General features: G+C 32.9%; 1 protein-coding gene across 3 annotated transcripts in view; it reads left to right on the top strand.

The window, feature by feature from the left end:
- LOC134684975 (syndetin-like) overlaps positions 1-19,891 on the top strand; it is a 32,056-nt gene extending 12,165 nt beyond the window's left edge. For all 3 annotated transcript variants that reach the window (XM_063544301.1, XM_063544300.1, XM_063544299.1), the window contains 13 exons: positions 211-301; positions 1,568-1,741; positions 2,228-2,325; positions 2,851-2,939; positions 5,590-5,681; positions 7,343-7,492; positions 8,186-8,283; positions 8,629-8,725; positions 9,136-9,294; positions 14,416-14,537; positions 14,947-15,045; positions 15,426-15,516; positions 18,461-19,891. In XM_063544301.1, the coding sequence (XP_063400371.1) occupies positions 211-301; positions 1,568-1,741; positions 2,228-2,325; positions 2,851-2,939; positions 5,590-5,681; positions 7,343-7,492; positions 8,186-8,283; positions 8,629-8,725; positions 9,136-9,294; positions 14,416-14,537; positions 14,947-15,045; positions 15,426-15,516; positions 18,461-18,574 (1,474 nt within the window). In that variant the 3' untranslated portion in view covers positions 18,575-19,891. The remainder of the gene's footprint in view (positions 1-210; positions 302-1,567; positions 1,742-2,227; positions 2,326-2,850; positions 2,940-5,589; positions 5,682-7,342; positions 7,493-8,185; positions 8,284-8,628; positions 8,726-9,135; positions 9,295-14,415; positions 14,538-14,946; positions 15,046-15,425; positions 15,517-18,460) is intronic.
- The last annotated feature ends 1,173 nt before the right edge of the window (positions 19,892-21,064 follow it).

Raw genomic sequence — 21,064 nt, 5'->3', positions numbered from 1 at the left:
GTAATTAACTTAACAATGTATCTAGGTAGGGATTTTTTTTCCAATTCATCACCTCACTAGATGTTTATAATGCATGAATACATTTTAGATTACTGTACAAAAAGACTATACAAATAAGATTTTTATGTAAAATATTAATTAGTATGCTTTGAATTTCCATTTCTTTACTCATCTAGTTTCTTTATAATGTTATTTATATATTTTGTTCAGATACAGAATGGATGAACTGAGAATGTTTCTGGAGAATGAAGGTTGGGAGCTGTGTCCGGTGAAAACTAATTTTACATACTCACGTCTGTTGGTAAGTACATGTGTACTCAATCAAAATTGATGTAATTTTATTTACTCAAATAAGTTAAGATGACTGTCTGAAAAAAAGAGGGATAAATCAGATTTCTCAATGCCTGATATAAAATATAGTGATACCCCTGTGTTGAAGTTGAGTGATTAATCAAACAAAAAGTTAAGCCACCCTGTCTCTTCACCCAAAAAAACCCATATCAGTTCACACACCTTCTGTTCACTTCAAAACAAAAAAGTCTAAAATTCAGTCTTATAGCATTTGCATTTGACACAGACACAAAATATATTTACTAAAAAAATATAAAAACAATTTGTGAACGACATGAATTAACATGAGATATATGAGGGGGGATAGGAAGGGTCCTGATCCTGAAATCTCGAGCTTAAAAATACGAAATCCCCAAAATCCTGATGTCCTGAAATCTGAAAAATTCCCAGATCCCGAAAGGGTCAATCCCGAAAGGGTCAATCCCGAAATCCTGAGCTTAAAAACACGTGATCCCGTAGTCCCGATCAGGTCATATCCCCCCTCATATATTGATACACATAAAGACTTTCATATTAAGATGGGATGGTTGGGGCTTTGCTTAGCTATTTTCTCTCAAACTATGAACAAATATAGTTTTAATGCAAGATTAAAAACTAAGATTGGCAATAATTTATATCATGGTATTCAAAGACAGTATAAGACAGACTATGAAATAGAACCAGTGAAAGATTGATTATGTGTTTTCATACCCATTTATAAACGTAAAAAAACACATGTGTTTCCATACCTATTTATGAACGTAAACAAACATGCTTCCTTACCATACATACATAAATAAACTGACATGTATTTTAGGAATACATAAATATATAAACTGACATGTATTTTAGAAATACATAAATATATAAACTGACATGTATTTTAGGAATACATAAATATATAAACTGACATGTATTTTAGGAATACATAAATATATAAACTGACATGTATTTTAGAAATACATAAATATATAAACTGACATGTATTTTAGGAATACATAAATATATAAACTGACATGTATTTTAGAAATACATAAATATATAAACTGACATGTATTTTAGGAATACATAAATATATAAACTGACATGTATTTTAGAAATACATAAATATATAAACTGACATGTATTTTAGGAATACATAAATATATAAACTGACATGTATTTTAGAAATACATAAATATATAAACTGACATGTATTTTAGAAATATATAAATATATAAACTGACATGTATTTTAGGAATTTAAGTTTATGAAACATTGGAACAAGTCACCAGAACTCTCTCCTAGAGGTGATTCTTCCTTGACAACAGATAATAAAGTTGTTTACTTCAAAGACTTTACAGATGGCGCTACTCCATTTGATGTTCATCCTGAAGATGATGAAAATGAAGATGTATTCTCATATAGTTTTGTAAGTAAACAATTTATCATAAGATAAAACAAGGACTTTTAATCAAATGTAATTTAATCAAGAGTAGTACATTTTCGTACTTTCAAATATTGTTGCAGCAAACATTTAAAACATATATAAACAAGTAAATAAAATTGAGAATGGAAATGGGAAATGTGTCAAAGAGACAACAACCTGACCATAGAAAGAACAACAGCAGAAGGTCACCAACAGGTCTTCAATGTAGCGAGAAATTCAAGCATCTGGAGGCGTCCTTTAGCTGGCCCCTAAACAATGTATCACAATTATGGTCAAATATGCTTATTGATTAGGAGAATAGCAGTTAGAAATCCCAAATCCCATAATTTGAAAACAAAGAAACAACACCATGGGAAACAAGAAAAACAATGAAATAACAAAACACAACATTCAAAACTACACTGTTCAATATGAACACCACCAAATCCTGATTAATCTTTTAAATGTTTTACATGCATGTTTTACCAGGATAGTGAAGGTAATGATAGTGATAGTGACTCAGACATTCCAGATGAATTAAAACAAGATTATATTGATGAGATAACGGGAGAAGCTCGCTCCCACAGGTATGTCACCGTAATTACTTAAATCATACAATGATAGGTAATTCTATAATTGTTCATAGATTGCTTATACTATGCATTGACATGTAATTCGTGTTAAAAATTTTCCAAGAAATGTTTAAATCTACAACTGCTTTATATTTATAAATGCAAAATGACACATTTCAAAACTCATAGTAATAACAGCTTCAATTAAAAAGTTCAGACTCTGTGTAGGTATAGAAGTAGCTAACTGTTGGTGAGATTAAAACAAGTTTAATAAATAATGGCTTGGTCTCAACAGTTTGACTTAAGCAGGCTATTTCATAAGAAAAGAAACATTGTAAAGTATTAAAAATAATACAAAAAAATATACTAAGATGTAAGATACTATGAACTTTTATTGGTTCAGAAGGGTATGGAGATCATGCTCAATGCACATGTCACATGTGGCACCCTTCATATTTAGTATTATTTATAGCCAGGAAATTCCGAAATGGTAAAATCTTGAAAAATTGTTATGCCTATACCACACATTATTTATTTCAGACAGTACAAAAGAAGAATATCTCATAACAGAAGCAGAAAAAATGTTCCCATTGTAACCAATACAACAATTAATTTATTAAGAGTTATAGGTAAGATCTGAAAATTCCAATAGTTACCTAGGTTGCTTATCTGTAAATATAGACAATGCAATTTCCTATAGGAACTCCCTTTCCAACTAAAACTGTGCAACTTTTACTATGACGTTTTGTAACAAATTATATCCTAGAAAGGAAAGCTGATATGCACTTCTATTTTTTTCAAAGGTCAAAATATAGGGCTGTGCGGCATATTTTCAACAGTTATATGCTCAGAATTTCTAAGAGTTTAAACTTATTCTAGAATTCTGTAATACCACTCCCTTCACTATAGATGTTCTACAGATTTCTATTTGACTGGTATGTATGAGTTTACTTACTGGAAACATTCCTAAGTTATGACTCTATGAGATTAAACATTATATCTGGGAACCAGTAGGTAAAGAAAACAAAATATCTATGAAAATATATCTCACCAAAAGAGGCGTGGCTTGTGAAACAGCTGTATTTCCAAAATGCAACCTGTAGAGTATAATTATTTTTGGACAAACTCCTGACATCAATGGAAAAAAACCACCATCATTTCCCCTTGAGTTGCTAAGTACTATAAAAGGATTTTTCTTTCATAGGTAAATACATTGAAAGCCTGTTATCTTTTCATTCTTTTTTTTATGTAGTCTAACTATGGTTGAATTTGTCAGTTTTTATGAACTTTTTAAAATTTCCTTGGAATTTGATATTATGTTTTTAAAATTTCGTCGTATATTGCTATCACGTTGGCGTCGTCGTCGTCGTCGTCGTCGTCCGAATATTTTTAGTTTTCGCACTCTAACTTTAGTAAAAGTGAATAGAAATCTATGAAATTTTAACACAAGGTTTATGACCACAAAAGGAAGGCTGGTATTGATTTTGGGAGTTTTGGTCCCAATATTTTAGGAATTAGGGGCCAAAAAGGGCCCAAATAAGCATTTTCTTGGTTTTCGCACTATAACTTTAGTTTAAGTTAATAGAAATCTATGAAATTTTGACACAAGGTTTATGACCACAAAAGCAAGTTTGGGATTGATTTTGGGAGTTTTGGTGTCAACAGTTTAGGAATTAGGGGCCAAAAAAGGGCCCAAATAAGCATTAGTCTTGGTTTTCGTACAATAACTTTAGTTAAAGTAAATAGAAATCAATGAAATTTAAACACAATGTTTATGACCACAAAAGGAAGGTTGGTATTGATTTTGGGAGTTTTGGTCCTAACAGTTTAGGAATTAGGGGCCAAAAAGGGACCCAAATAAGCATTTTTCTTGGTTTTCGCACCATAGCGTTAGTATAAGTAAATAGAAATCTATGAAATTTAAACACAAGGTTTATGACTATAAAAGGAAGGTTGGTATTGATTTTAGGAGTTTGGGTCCCAACAGTTAAGGAAAAAGGGGCCCAAAGGGTCCAAAATTAAACTTTGTTTGATTTCATGAAAATTGAATAATTGGGGTTCTTTAATATGCCGAATCTAACTGTGTATGTAGATTCTTAATTTTTGGTCCCGTTTTCAAATTGGTCTACATTAAGGTCCAAAGGGTCCAAAATTAAACTTAGTTTGATTTTAACAAAAATTGAAACCTTGGGGTTCTTTGATATGCTGAATCTAAAAATGTACTTAGATTTTTGATTATTGGCCCAGTTTTCAAGTTGGCCCAAATCGAGGTCCAAAATTAAACATTGTTTGATTTCATTAAAAATTGAATAATTGGGGTTCTTTGATATGCCAAATCTAACTGTGTATGTAGATTCTTAATTTTTGGTCCAGTTTTAAAATTGGTCTAAATTAAAGTGCAAAGGGTCCAAAATTAAACTAAGTTTGATTTTAACAAAAATCAAATTCTTGGGCCTCTTTGATATGCTGAATCTAAACATGTACTTAGATTTTTGATTATGGGCCCAGTTTTCAAGTTGGTCCAAATCAGGATCTAAAATTATTATATTAAGTATTGTGCAATAGCAAGTCTTTTCAATTGCACAGTATTGTGCAATGGCAAGAAATATCTAATTTCACAATATTGTGAAATAGCAAATTTTTTTTTAATTAAGAGTTATCTTTCTTTGTCCAGTAAAGTAAGCAAGAAATATCTGCAAGATTTTTTTTTAATTGGAGTTATCTTTCTTTGTCCAGAATCAACTTAGATCTTTGTTATATACAATATACAATGTATATTCACTTTTTACTACCAACTGATAAATTTAAATAATCTTTACCATTCAGTGATAACAAGCAGTTTTTTTACATCTTAATATTTTATGATGTATTTAAATGAGTAGTAATTGTTGCAAACTCCATTAGAATATTTTAATTGAAATTAGTTTTGGAATAAGGGAGAGGGGGATGTGATTAAAAAATTGGGTTCAATTTTTCTCATTTGAAATTTCATAAATAAAAAAGAAAATTTCTTCAAACATTTTTTTGAGAGGATTAATATTCAACAGCATAGTGAATTGCTCTAAGAGAAAACAAAAATTTTAAGTTTATTTGAATACATTCATTCTGTGTCAGAAACCTATGCTGTGTCAACTATTTAATCACAATCCAAATTTAGAGCGGAATCCAGCTTGAATGTTGTGTCCATACTTGCCCCAACTGTTCAGGGTTCAACCTCTGCGGTCGTATAAAGCTACGCCCTGCGGAGCATCTGGTTACTTATGTATTGTTATTTTGTAGGTAAATATATGAAGATGATAACAGTATTAAAGCCTATAGCCTTTGATGTTATATATTGTATATCACAACTCTTTGACTATTATCTTTATACAGTAAGTACTAAAGTCTTTTGTGTTTTGTTTTATGTTTCACTCATTCTTTTTTCAATGTAATATCTGGATCATGAGAAAAACAATGTCTTCTTTTTTTAATTTTTAAATTGTTCAAGTTCAACTATATTATATACCATATAAACTCAAAATCCAAATATTACCTTAAAATAGTCCATTGTAATTCAATGTTTATTTAAGAGATAGGCGAAAGATACCAAAGTAACATTGAAACTCATCAAAGGAAAATAAACGGACAACACCTTTTCTAAAAATAAAAAAAATCACACAAAACATCTGTTAACAAAACACAACATAGAAAACTAAAGACTGAGTTCCACCCAGTAAAAGCAATATTTACTCTGCAGTTCTTTCACGTACTTTGAGATTTATATGTTAGTGTCATATATTATATACTTAGTAGTAAATGCAGATAAATGGTATGTGTAATACAATCATTGACAAGCGTGCTGTATCAGCCACCAGTGATGATATCCATATCAGCACGGTCACAAAAGCTTTATCACACCTTTAATCTGTATGACGTCACGTCATTGATTGCAGTCACTGTCAAACCTATAATCTGTATGACGTCATGTCACATAAAAAACATCTACTTGAGGTATATGTATTTATCATATACTTAGCATTAATATGATAGCTTTTGCATATGTGTAACGAACGGAAGTACACAAGCCATAATTTCCCATCCAGGCTGATAACCCATATCAGCCCGGTCTGATAACCCATATCAGTGGCGTCTCGTGCAAAAACCCATAACAGTGCTTCTCGTGCAAGTTACTTCCGGTGTTACCGGTATCGGTTGTTTATTTTTCCATTGTGACGTCAGATATTGATGACAACGTCAAAATTTACGGGAACTTTTGTGGGGATAGTTTAGTTCTAGCTAACAAATGACATTGGCAATTATGAATAATTTCATAGTACAACAAACATGGAGTAATAATGATCATGAAACTCTTCCAAATATTCAATGTTTCAAAATGCCTCTGTAGGAAATGTTACCATACAATGTACATATATATGGAGGTAGTGATGCTGTTGGTTGACAATTATAGTATATTGGATTTATAACTTAATTGACTGTTTTAGTTGTTGCATTTGGTTTTTTTTGCCTTACATAAAACTATTGTCGGAAGTATATATATGATAAAGCGATTAATACATGGCCTTTTCCATATCAGCCTGGGTATCATCCCTCGACCAATATCAGCGCCTCGACTCCGTCTCGGGCTGATATGGGGGTCTCGGGATGATACCCAGGCTGATATGGAAAAGGCCTTGTATTAATCTCTATATGATAAATTGTATATGATATGGCTTTTTCAATATCACAAATCATATCAACCCTCAACCAATATAATCCCTCAAGCAGAGCTCTTGGTGTCTCGGGTTGATATGGATGCGATATTGAAAAAGCCATATGATATTCTCTATATATTCAGAACTTAATTGATATGCATAGAACATACAAGAACATGACCAATAGAGAATAACAAAACAGTAATTCATGAAAATCTAACCAAAAAGGATAAAGATTAAAATCAGATAACATGTTTTGAACTAAAAGTGTTTTGTGAAATCAGCTGCATTAAAAAGTTTAGATATAAACACATATGTATTTGTTTGATGAAAACTTTTAGGTATACAGTTTCTTTGGTTCTCACGATTCTGTGAGAAATGAACGAGCCATAAATCAACGGCTTCACCTTACCCTACAGAGGATACATAGTAACGTGATAGCAGAGGAAGCAACGCCTGGAGCGCCACCTGTTGATAGTGAAGAGAATCAGGTAAAGCTTTATGAATAAAACTAAGGTATTGGAAGAGAAAGTATATTTGCAGTACGACATTGAAGTAAATTTGGTGAAGTCCTATGGTTACTTATGATATAACAAAAGAAATTCTTGATTATAAATTGATAAATGCTTCAAGTCCAGGGGAAAGTGCTTTTTGAGGGTGATATATAACAAGTAAACGGAGACTTTTCTAGTCTGACAATTCAACTGTAAATATCTTTAGGAAGAAGTCTAATCATGTTATCAATCAATGTAACAAATGACATATCATTACAATACTTAGGATTCATTAATGATCATGAGATACCAATTTTCTTGGATTTCATTGGTTAGGAATTGAGATGTTCAATAAACTGCAAATTTTTCACAGGCTTGTCTATAGACAAATTGGTATCGGAGAAATCAAAGAATTCCACAGTACATTTGAAAATGCCTGTACCAAGTCAGGAATATGACAGTTCTTGTCCATTCGGTGTTGATGTGTTTGTTATTTGATTTTGCCATGTGATTATGGACTTTCCGATTAGATTTTCCTCTAAGTTCAGTATTTTTGTGATTTAATTTTTAAAATCTTTATATTGTTAAACACAGTAAAATTTAAGATACATAGTATGAAAGTTTACTTTTAAACAAACGTCATAGAAATAAATTGTATTAAAATTATGAATGAAATTAAACTGTATTTAGGACAGAGTTCCTCAGCCACACCTTTCCCCTGTGGTTGACCTCACTGCAGCAGATAAATTGTTTGGGTTGTCAGAGAGAGTGGTAGCAGCAGAATCTCTGTAAGTATATATTTTATATAACTTTCTATAGTAACAAACTGGATGAAAACTTCTATTCTGTAAAGGCATATCCACAGCCTTTTTTCAAAAGCTCATAAGGTAAAGGCCACATTAATTTTAGAATTAGCAGATTGATACAGAAATTTATGTTTATTTTTTCAGATACTTCCTGATCCCATTTGTTTCCTTTGCACATATTTTACTGAAGAAATCAAAGACAATGTATAGCTTGACTTTATGATAGTTTTGAAGAAAGCTAGTTTTATGACACTTGAAAAGTTAACGTTCATTTCAATATTTCTGATTTTTGACATAAAAGATCATCTATTTGTTTGTAATTTTCAGGGTTTTTCTTGCCAACCAGTTTGAGCAGTTACAGCCTCACTTTGAAACTATGATTCCTACTAATAAAAAAGCATTCCTACAGCAGTTTTATAGTCAGGTAAATATGTCATTTATACACATGAGAATAGTACGGGATAGAGGGTACTTCTGCAGTAATGGTTATAGACCAGTTAATCCTATTGAAGTTATGTAGACATCTTTTGTGCTTTATTCAGGTCATTAGTTTAACCTATTCAATTGTTTGATATTTGCCATGTCAGATTTTTTTACAACTTGCTACACAATGTGTGTTTTGCTCATTTTTGAAGTGCATACAGTGACCTAAGGTTGCTTTGTCTCTGAAGTTATCTTGTTTGCAATTATACCAGGCCTTGAAGGCATAAAACTTTGTTCAGTGCTCGGAGCACAAAAATCTTGCTCGAAAGTTTTATGACCGTGAGGCCTGATCTTTTTATTTTTGTATTATTAAACTTCAGTGTCCTGAGATATATTTTCTTTACATTTCAGACAATATCAATAGCTTCTGAATTACGAAAACCTGTGTACTGGGCCGTGTCCGTCCATGCTATAGATTATAATGGTGTTATCAACCTAATGGCCAATGTACGATGGGATATCAAAGATATCATGTCACAACATAACGCCTACGTTGATGATATACTCAAAGTAAGTATATTGTAACCTACATTATCCAACTCCAGAGTATTCCAAAGTCCTACTTTAACTGACACATTTTCATGGTCCCAAAATATGTATATTTTTGCAGGAAAAAACTGATTATTACGCCACCCGGCTTAATCTCACATTTTTTGCTCACCTGACCTAAAAGGTCAAGTGAGCTTTTCTCATCACTTGTCATCCCTTGATATGGGTTTTTCTCAGTCTGACATCTAAACATCCCTTGATATGGGGTTTTCTCAGTCAAGAAGACCATATGGCATCTAAACATCCCTTGATATGGGGTTTTCTCAGTCAAGAAGACCATATGGCATCTAAACATCCCTTGATATGGGTTTTTCTCAGTCAAGAAGACCATATGACATCTAAACATCCCTTGATATGGGTTTTTCTCAGTCAAGAAGACCATATGACATCTAAACATCCCTTGATATGGGTTTTTCTCAGTCAAGAAGACCATATGACATCTAAACATCCCTTGATATGGGTTTTTCTCAGTCAAGAAGACCATATGGCATCTAAACATCCCTTGATATGGGGTTTTCTCAGTCAAGAAGACCATATGGCATCTAAACATCCCTTGATATGGGGTTTTCTCAGTCAAGAAGACCATATGGCATCTAAACATCCCTTGATATGGGGTTTTCTCAGTCAAGAAGACCATATGGCATCTAAACATCCCTTGATATGGGGTTTTCTCAGTCAAGAAGACCATATGGCATCTAAACATCCCTTGATATGGGGTTTTCTCAGTCAAGAAGACCATATGGCATCTAAACATCCCTTGATATGGGGTTTTCTCAGTCAAGAAGACCATATGGCATCTAAACATCCCTTGATATGGGGTTTTCTCAGTCAAGAAGACCATATGGCATCTAAACATCCCTTGATATGGGGTTTTCTCAGTCAAGAAGACCATATGGCATCTAAACATCCCTTGATATGGGGTTTTCTCAGTCAAGAAGACCATATGGCATCTAAACATCCCTTGATATGGGGTTTTCTCAGTCAAGAAGACCATATGGCATCTAAACATCCCTTGATATGGGGTTTTCTCAGTCAAGAAGACCATATGGCATCTAAACATCCCTTGATATGGGGTTTTCTCAGTCAAGAAGACCATATGGCATCTAAACATCCCTTGATATGGGGTTTTCTCAGTCAAGAAGACCATATGGCATCTAAACATCCCTTGATATGGGGTTTTCTCAGTCAAGAAGACCATATGGCATCTAAACATCCCTTGATATGGGGTTTTCTCAGTCAAGAAGACCATATGACATCTAAACATCCCTTGATATGGGTTTTTCTCAGTCAAGAAGACCATATGACATCTAAACATCCCTTGATATGGGTTTTTCTCAGTCAAGAAGACCATATGGCATCTAAACATCCCTTGATATGGGTTTTTCTCAGTCAAGAAGACCATATGGCATCTAAACATCCCTTGATATGGGTTTTTCTCAGTCAAGAAGACCATATGGCATCTAAACATCCCTTGATATGGGTTTTTCTCAGTCAAGAAGACCATATGGCATCTAAACATCCCTTGATATGGGTTTTTCTCAGTCAAGAAGACCATATGACATCTAAACATCCCTTGATATGGGTTTTTCTCAGTCAAGAAGACCATATGACATCTAAACATCCCTTGATATGGGTTTTTCTCAGTCAAGAAGACCATATGGCATCTAAACATCCCTTGATATGGGTTTTTCTCAGTCAAGAAGACCATATGGCATCTAAACATCCCTTGATATGGGTTTTTCTCAGTCAAGAAGACCATATGGCATCTAAACATCCCTTGATATGGGTTTTTCTCAGTCAAGAAGACCATATGGCATCTAAACATCCCTTGATATGGGTTTTTCTCAGTCAAGAAGACCATATGGCATCTAAACATCCCTTGATATGGGTTTTTCTCAGTCAAGAAGACCATATGACATCTAAACATCCCTTGATATGGGTTTTTCTCAGTCAAGAAGACCATATGACATCTAAACATCCCTTGATATGGGTTTTTCTCAGTCAAGAAGACCATATGACATCTAAACATCCCTTGATATGGGTTTTTCTCAGTCAAGAAGACCATATGACATCTAAACATCCCTTGATATGGGTTTTTCTCAGTCAAGAAGACCATATGACATCTAAACATCCCTTGATATGGGTTTTTCTCAGTCAAGAAGACCATATGACATCTAAACATCCCTTGATATGGGTTTTTCTCAGTCAAGAAGACCATATGACATCTAAACATCCCTTGATATGGGTTTTTCTCAGTCAAGAAGACCATATGACATCTAAACATCCCTTGATATGGGTTTTTCTCAGTCAAGAAGACCATATGGCATCTAAACATCCCTTGATATGGGTTTTTCTCAGTCAAGAAGACCATATGGCATCTAAACATCCCTTGATATGGGTTTTTCTCAGTCAAGAAGACCATATGGCATCTAAACATCCCTTGATATGGGTTTTTCTCAGTCAAGAAGACCATATGGCATCTAAACATCCCTTGATATGGGTTTTTCTCAGTCAAGAAGACCATATGGCATCTAAACATCCCTTGATATGGGTTTTTCTCAGTCAAGAAGACCATATGGCATCTAAACATCCCTTGATATGGGTTTTTCTCAGTCAAGAAGACCATATGGCATCTAAACATCCCTTGATATGGGTTTTTCTCAGTCAAGAAGACCATATGGCATCTAAACATCCCTTGATATGGGTTTTTCTCAGTCAAGAAGACCATATGGCATCTAAACATCCCTTGATATGGGTTTTTCTCAGTCAAGAAGACCATATGGCATCTAAACATCCCTTGATATGGGTTTTTCTCAGTCAAGAAGACCATATGGCATCTAAACATCCCTTGATATGGGTTTTTCTCAGTCAAGAAGACCATATGGCATCTAAACATCCCTTGATATGGGTTTTTCTCAGTCAAGAAGACCATATGGCATCTAAACATCCCTTGATATGGGTTTTTCTCAGTCAAGAAGACCATATGGCATCTAAACATCCCTTGATATGGGTTTTTCTCAGTCAAGAAGACCATATGGCATCTAAACATCCCTTGATATGGGTTTTTCTCAGTCAAGAAGACCATATGGCATCTAAACATCCCTTGATATGGGTTTTTCTCAGTCAAGAAGACCATATGGCATCTAAACATCCCTTGATATGGGTTTTTCTCAGTCAAGAAGACCATATGGCATCTAAACATCCCTTGATATGGGTTTTTCTCAGTCAAGAAGACCATATGGCATCTAAACATCCCTTGATATGGGTTTTTCTCAGTCAAGAAGACCATATGACATCTAAACATCCCTTGATATGGGTTTTTCTCAGTCAAGAAGACCATATGACATCTAAACATCCCTTGATATGGGTTTTTCTCAGTCAAGAAGACCATATGACATCTAAACATCCCTTGATATGGGTTTTTCTCAGTCAAGAAGACCATATGACATCTAAACATCCCTTGATATGGGTTTTTCTCAGTCAAGAAGACCATATGACATCTAAACATCCCTTGATATGGGTTTTTCTCAGTCAAGAAGACCATATGACATCTAAACATCCCTTGATATGGGTTTTTCTCAGTCAAGAAGACCATATGACATCTAAACATCCCTTGATATGGGTTTTTCTCAGTCAAGAAGACCATATGGCATCTAAACATCCCTTGATATGGGGTTTTCTCAGTCAAGAAGACCATATGGCATCTAAACATCCCTTGATATGGGGTTTTCTCAGTCAAGAAGACCATATGGCATCTAAACATCCCTTGATATGGGGTTTTCTCAGTCAAGAAGACCATATGGCATCTAAACATCCCTTGATATGGGGTTTTCTCAGTCAAGAAGACCATATGGCATCTAAACATCCCTTGATATGGGGTTTTCTCAGTCAAGAAGACCATATGGCATCTAAACATCCCTTGATATGGGTTTTTCTCAGTCAAGAAGACCATATGACATCTAAACATCCCTTGATATGGGTTTTTCTCAGTCAAGAAGACCATATGACATCTAAACATCCCTTGATATGGGGTTTTCTCAGTCAAGAAGACCATATGGCATCTAAACATCCCTTGATATGGGGTTTTCTCAGTCAAGAAGACCATATGGCATCTAAACATCCCTTGATATGGGGTTTTCTCAGTCAAGAAGACCATATGGCATCTAAACATCCCTTGATATGGGGTTTTCTCAGTCAAGAAGACCATATGGCATCTAAACATCCCTTGATATGGGTTTTTCTCAGTCAAGAAGACCATATGGCATCTAAACATCCCTTGATATGGGTTTTTCTCAGTCAAGAAGACCATATGGCATCTAAACATCCCTTGATATGGGTTTTTCTCAGTCAAGAAGACCATATGACATCTAAACATCCCTTGATATGGGTTTTTCTCAGTCAAGAAGACCATATGACATCTAAACATCCCTTGATATGGGTTTTTCTCAGTCAAGAAGACCATATGACATCTAAACATCCCTTGATATGGGGTTTTCTCAGTCAAGAAGACCATATGGCATCTAAACATCCCTTGATATGGGTTTTTCTCAGTCAAGAAGACCATATGGCATCTAAACATCCCTTGATATGGGTTTTTCTCAGTCAAGAAGACCATATGGCATCTAAACATCCCTTGATATGGGTTTTTCTCAGTCAAGAAGACCATATGACATCTAAACATCCCTTGATATGGGTTTTTCTCAGTCAAGAAGACCATATGACATCTAAACATCCCTTGATATGGGTTTTTCTCAGTCAAGAAGACCATATGGCATCTAAACATCCCTTGATATGGGTTTTTCTCAGTCAAGAAGACCATATGACATCTAAACATATGTTAATAAACAGATGTAAGGAAAGTTTTCAGATGCTTTTCATATCAGTGTTATCCCCCTTGGATGAGATTGAGAAACACCTTCTCCTTTGAAAAACCATTGATAATCTATAATCTATAATTTCATTTTAACTTCAACAAATTGACATTAATATTTAAAGTGTCAAGCTGATTTAATATTAATTCTACCATTTGCATTTTTTCTTTTTGATATGTTGATAAAGATTGAAATTAATATTTTTTTCCAGAAATTTGAGAATTTAAACAGAAAACTAAGTGATATAAGTAGAAGATTACCTATTCCTAGAGTTGTTTATACAAGTGTATGGGAACATTGTGTCAGATTAACTAATAGAATACTTGTTGAAGGGTTAGTATTAAGAATCATGTAAAGATTTAAAGGTAAACATAATGCAATAGAAGTCAGACTTATAGGATTATCTCCCCTAAATATGAGAATTGGCTGTATTTTTTTGTTATTTTCACCCACATAAACAAAAAGCAACCAAACAGCACTTCTATTACTATTCTTAATCTCGAGACACAGTGAGGTCTTTCACACAAGCTAAAAGCTCTCACCTCACTGCAAGTTTAAGAAGGCATCTAGCACTAGATTGAGTTAGATGTGACTCTTATATGCTCTTTTAGTTATACAAAATGTATGAATATCTCAAATTGAACTTTTTTACAAGCAAGTCTGTGATTATTGTTGTTATGGCTAAAAATTAATATTTCTATCTCCAAGGTTACTAATAAATATATATAAATGTTGTTTACAGATACTCTAATGCCAAGAAATGTAGTAACGAAGGGAGAGCATTCATGCAGTTAGATTTTCAACAATTATTGTCAAATTTAGAGAAAATGATAGATTTAAGGTTTGTAGCTCTTTAGGTTGTCAAAGACAAACTGAATTTCAAGATCAAGAGAAAATTGTCTGTAAATGTTTTTTCATTATCTAAAGCTATAATTCAATAAGCTAGAGAAAATATATAAAAGAAAATTACAAAATGTTTAAGAAAAGACAGTGATTATTTTGCCAGTATTATTTCATATTTTTAATCAAGATTGTATGAAATATTTTTTTTAAGGAAACTATATATGCACAAATGATATATGTGGCTAGATGTCAATAACCTTTTTATTTGCCTTGCCTTCCTAGTCATTCAAAGGTCAAAGTCAAATTTCAAAAGGAACAAAATCTGCTTGTTAATGAAGATACTTTTTTTCATAATCCATGTTTTATTTATAATTACAGACCAATACCAGAGAAGGAGTTTGTAGAAGGTTATATTAAGGCATACTATCTTCCTGAGAGTCAGTTTGATTCCTGGTTATTAGATCACAAGGTTTGTATTCTGTAAAAAGATTACAGTGGGGTATACTTTAGTTCTGATAGTCTATATGAAGTCCTTGGTTTAAGATCACAAGGAAAAGTTACTACCCCCCCCCCCCTTTTTAGTGGAAGAAGACGTCAAGTCTTCTGAAGACTTAAGGGGCCGACCCTTGGCCTCTGTATTCCGCATTCATTTCGTGTATTACAATTTCAAAACAACTTAGATTCCTTACACAGATTTTTACACATGATTAGGCATCTGAATCATTTAATTTGTAAATCATGATTGTAAAACAATCACTATCGTAAATATGAATCTTTTATTTATGTAAATTATTAGATTTCATCTCATCCACATGAACGTTATTTGTTTACTTGTAACAGGATGTTTTAACTGTAGATATTTGTATTACGCATGCGTGAATTTGGTATTGGGACAACTCGCCCTGTTTACAAGTTCGCCCTTGAAGTTACGAATTTGCAATCCTGCAGACAAGAAGATTTTGTTTTTATATAAATAAAAAGGATATATAAAGTGTTGTCTTTATTCATGGTTTTCCTTTGTCATATGAATTAGATGCCCTTCGTAACATACATCCCGTTTTCAGGGGTCTCCTCCCGTCCTCCCGTTTAGGAGAAAAAACTCCCGTGTATGAAATATTTCATGAATGAAAATTTTCAGACGCCATATTTGATCATTTCTTACTACTGTACGGGTGTAATTGACACCTGTGTTAAATTTTACCTGAACATCAAAGAAGATGTATAATTATATGGCTTCACTTGACAGCTTGGGTGTCAAACATACTGGTAATCAACGATGTTTACCTCCGGCTAACTGCCGTTGTGTTAATCAAAACGATGTGTATTGGGAATATTGAAATACTTTTTTGTTACTTCCCTTTGTTTTAGCCTGTTTTCAGTTATTTTGCTTTTAAAAGTGTAAATTGTAAAAAGACTATAAATGATTAATATTTTAATCAAATAATCATAAAATGATGTTGATTAAATGAATTTAAATGATTTTGGACAAATAAAAAAATTAAAATTTATAAATTATTTTAGCAATCTAGACCTCCTTTCAAGGATTACATTGAAGTTTATATGACAAATTTGTTTCTTTTACATTGAAGTTTATATGATAAATTTGTTTCTTAATGATTGGGAGTTAACATACAATATGTACAACTAGACTAATAAAAGGTCTAGTAGTCAGATTTATAGATTAATTCCTAGTAAAATCTTGAAATTTATATTTGTAAATGATAGTATATATTAGATTTTATTGTGTAAGCTAAGAAATAGCAAGATACATGTATTTTACATTGTTTTTAAGTCTTTTTAAGCTTTCTACAAATATGACTTTCATAATGCTTAAAATCCATGCAGTACTAGTGTTAGTGTGTTATTTTTTTAATTAATTTACGATGTTGCAAATATACATGTGGAGCTTATTTCTTACTTATTTGTCTAAACATTTACAAATGATAAGGAGATGGAGACATAAACAAAAATATATACAGATATATAAATATAATGATTTATTTGCAAGCAGTGAACAGTCATTTGTCAAAAACAAAACAAAACAAGAAACAGATTCTTCTTATTATTTTATTTTATTCAAATAGAGAGTCAATAAGGGAACTATAAACATTACAACTTGATGGAAATTTAAAGAAAAAACACAATTTCTACATCATTTGGACACATTTACGACAAAATTTATGTCGATAAAAAACATGATGTTTTGACCATTCAGTACTTAATAGATGCATAGTTCTTGGGGAAAAGTTTCATCAAATAATATGAATATAAATGACTTTTTTTGTGCTCATTTTTTACAGTGGGTTGTGATGATCTTCCAGTTAGGTTACCCTCATTTGGAGTGTTGTTCCCAACCTGTTAAAGGTCCATCTTTGTGCATTATTCAAAATTGGAAATTTCACCAAGCATCTAATATTCTTAATCTGGAAAATAATCCCTGGTCTCCTAGCTTCATGTATATTTTTTCTACGGATTTAATATATAAGTAGAATCATGCAAACAGACTTAAGGAAAAGGCATGTAAGTTCATCATACAAATATGACACTTTTTCTAGACAATCCAGATCTTGCAAAATACGTCGCTAAAAATGGTAACCTTTAAAAACCCATATGGGAACTTTCAAAAGTTGGCGGGTATGTAACAAGTCTTACTATTTTTATGCTCCATTTATGGGCAATATGTTTTCTAGTCTGTCCGTCCGTCCTGCTTCTGGTTATAAAGTTTATGGTCGAGGTAGTTTTTGATGAAGTTGAAATCCAATCAACTTGAAACTTAGTACACATGTGTTCCTCTTGATATGATCTTCTTAATTTTACTGCCAAATTAAAGATTTTACCTAATTTTCATAGTCAACTGAACATAGAAAATGATTGTACGGATGGGAAATCCATGTACTTATGACCTTTTCTTGTTTGAAGAAAAAAATACATTTTAACAATAATGGAACAAAGCAGCCTGGGTAAGTGGGCCTGCTTTTATGGTAATTCAAGTTACTTTTTATTCACCTTCTTCCACTTCAGAGCTATCAGCTCTTTGATTTTATAAGGTTATATAAAGACAAACTATCTAAAATTCTGTTCAATTCTTTGTATCACATATCCTCAACGACTTAAAAAAAAACAGACAAACAATAGAACACCTAACACAAGATAGAAACTAAAAACTGAGCAACACGAACCCCACTAGAATCTGAGGGGGATTTCAGGTGCTCTGGAAGGGTAAGCAGATCCCACTCCACATCTGGCACCTGTCGTGTACATATACATATACTAATAAGTTATTCTATTTGTTGGTGACAATATTGCAATTTTTCAAGATATTTATACGAAACTTAATGGATAGTTTAAGACAATCTAAAAAAAAATGGCAATAAATTATCTGATAATGATATGATTTGTTTATCTATTTCCAGGAGTATTCTCCTAAACAGCTGATAGCTCTAATTAACTCTGTAGACCATTTAAACAAGAAAGCCAGACAGAGACTAATAACTGTTATAGAAGATATGGAGAGGACTAGAAGATAGCATAGAATTAATCATTTAGGATTTACTGTTTAAATTCTTATACAAACACATTTCTTCTTTATATCAGAACTTCTTTTTATTCTTTTATATCATTAGAATTTAAATTAGTTAGATCAATTTAACCTGTTAGCTTGCTGGATGTTTCTACTGGTTGGAAGATACCTGCACTGACCCTCTCATGCTGACCTTTTTGTGGCAAATATCCTCAGAAATATGTAAAATTAGCCACACTTTTTATTACCATGGCTTTAGATAATATTTCCATATTAACAGAAGTTTTCCTTATCTACATAACATTGAACATATTATGTTAAAGGAATCAGTTAATGTGGCATCAATAATGGTGGCATACCAATTTTCATGGATTTTGTCAGTGGTACAAATGAAACACTAATTCAACTATTCTACCAAGAACTAATTATTTTATAGGTTTGTATGCAGACTTTTGTAAAACCACAAAATCTAATATCAACAAAAGTAGAATGTTTTCCTAATCCACAAAAATAAGTTCCTGCGGAAATGTTTGTTGATAAGGGTAGGTTATACGGGGGTAAATGTTTGATACATTTTTGTTCGTTAATAAATGCATGTCTAAATTGGAGGGTCAGTGCCAGCATTTGATTATCCTGCCTTACTGGGGAGGGTAAGCAGGTATGTGTTGGTCATAAAATTAATGTAAAATATTTATTGTAAGTGACCAACGGTTTCTTGTTTAAGAGAAAAAAAATCAGATTTGTTTTGTATACTTTTTTCCATCTATTGTTAGTCTTAAATGTCTTTTCAGCTTTTTATTTTTTTCTGCTCTGTTTAGATATTTTTTATCATCCAACCACAATATGGCACATGCTGATAAGAGTGCTATTTGACTGGATAAACTATTTCAGCAAAGGTCCTTGTTTTTTTTGGACCATACGACCAAGGAACCTTCAAGTAGATACACTAAAATATAATATAAAAATACAGGCATCTTCACATTTTTTTCAACTTTACTGTTGAAATTATATACTAAACTCGTTCAGTGTCTTTATTTCTCTAATAAACAGATAGTTATTTCTCTATTAAGGGAAGTAACTCACTTTGTTAATATTATTATTTATATAAAAATCATGTAGAATTGTCAAGACAAAGTATGTAGTAATAAGCACCTGACAGATGTAATGTAGTGTAGTATATAATACATAGATTTATATCCACAATGGCAACTGTAGATAAATAGGATAGAAAAATCTAAAGTGCAATAAAATTAATTAGTTGTATGACCTTATGATGAGTATGAATGTTCTTTCTTAAATTGCCACAGAATCACCTAAAAAGTTTCTAGATATTGTAGCAAGCCCTCAGTTTACTCAAACTATGAACTTATATTCTTTGTAAGAGGGTGTTAAAGGGTTATTTTGGTGCAATGTGTTTTGCCATTTTTATTACACATGCTTCCGTGAAAAAGGTTTGTTATTCACTGTGTTTCCTGAAATCGGTAAAAAGATCAATGTGCAAGAATTTTTTTATTGTTCATTCATTGTGAAATGGCAAATTTATTTCACTCTCTTAGTGCAGATACATCCCCTTTCATCCCCTCTTGTAATGATAACTATACTCATCAGTATGGCATAATATCTTTAGTATGATGGTACATTAGTGTAGAAGTCCTGATCAGATTTGTTCCAACAATGTATCAAATTATAAATGTAAAATGGTTGTAAACTATACCACTGTTTTATTTATACTGTTAAGCCAAAAAATAAATGATTTGATTATCTTTTTTTGTTTTTTGTATATATATTGTAAGTGAATAAGAATATGTATGGAGTAAAACCACAAAAATACTGAACTCCAAGGAAAATTAAAAATAGAAAGACCCTAATCAAATGGTAAAATAAAAAAATCAAACACATAAAATGAATGGACAACTGTCATATTCCAAGCATTCCTAATGTAGAAAATAGTGGATTAAACCTAGTTTTATAGCTATTTAAACATCTCATTTGTATGACACTCATTTTAAATGAGGTATAATTGCCAATGAGACACGGATCCACCAGATATCTACAGTAGTGGGTGTAAGCAGCTATATTGGTCACCAAAGGACAGTCAAACAATAACCAAAACAAATACTATAAAGTAAGCATTTTTATTGTCGAGCCTTCGACTTTAGTCGAAAAAAGCGAGACTAAGCGATGCTACTTTCCGTCATCGGCGGCGGCGGCGGCGTCCACAAATATTCACTCTGTGGTTAAAGTTTTTTAAATTTTAATAACTTTCTTAAACTATACTGGATTTCTACCAAACTTGGACAGAAGCTTGTTAATGATCACAAGATAGTATCCAGAAGTAAATTTTGTAAAAATAAAATTCCATTTTTTCCGTATTTTACTTATAAATGGACTTAGTTTTTTCTGCGGGGAAACATAACATTCACTCTGTGGTTAAAGTTTTTAGAATTTTAATAACTTTCTTAAACTATCCTGGGTTTGTACCAAACTTGGACAGAAG

The sequence above is a fragment of the Mytilus trossulus genome, chromosome 9 (assembly GCF_036588685.1).
Source record: "Mytilus trossulus isolate FHL-02 chromosome 9, PNRI_Mtr1.1.1.hap1, whole genome shotgun sequence".
NCBI lineage: Eukaryota > Metazoa > Mollusca > Bivalvia > Mytilida > Mytilidae > Mytilus > Mytilus trossulus.
The sequence above is the reverse complement of the archived record's forward strand: the minus strand, read 5'-3'. Positions and strand labels throughout refer to the sequence as shown.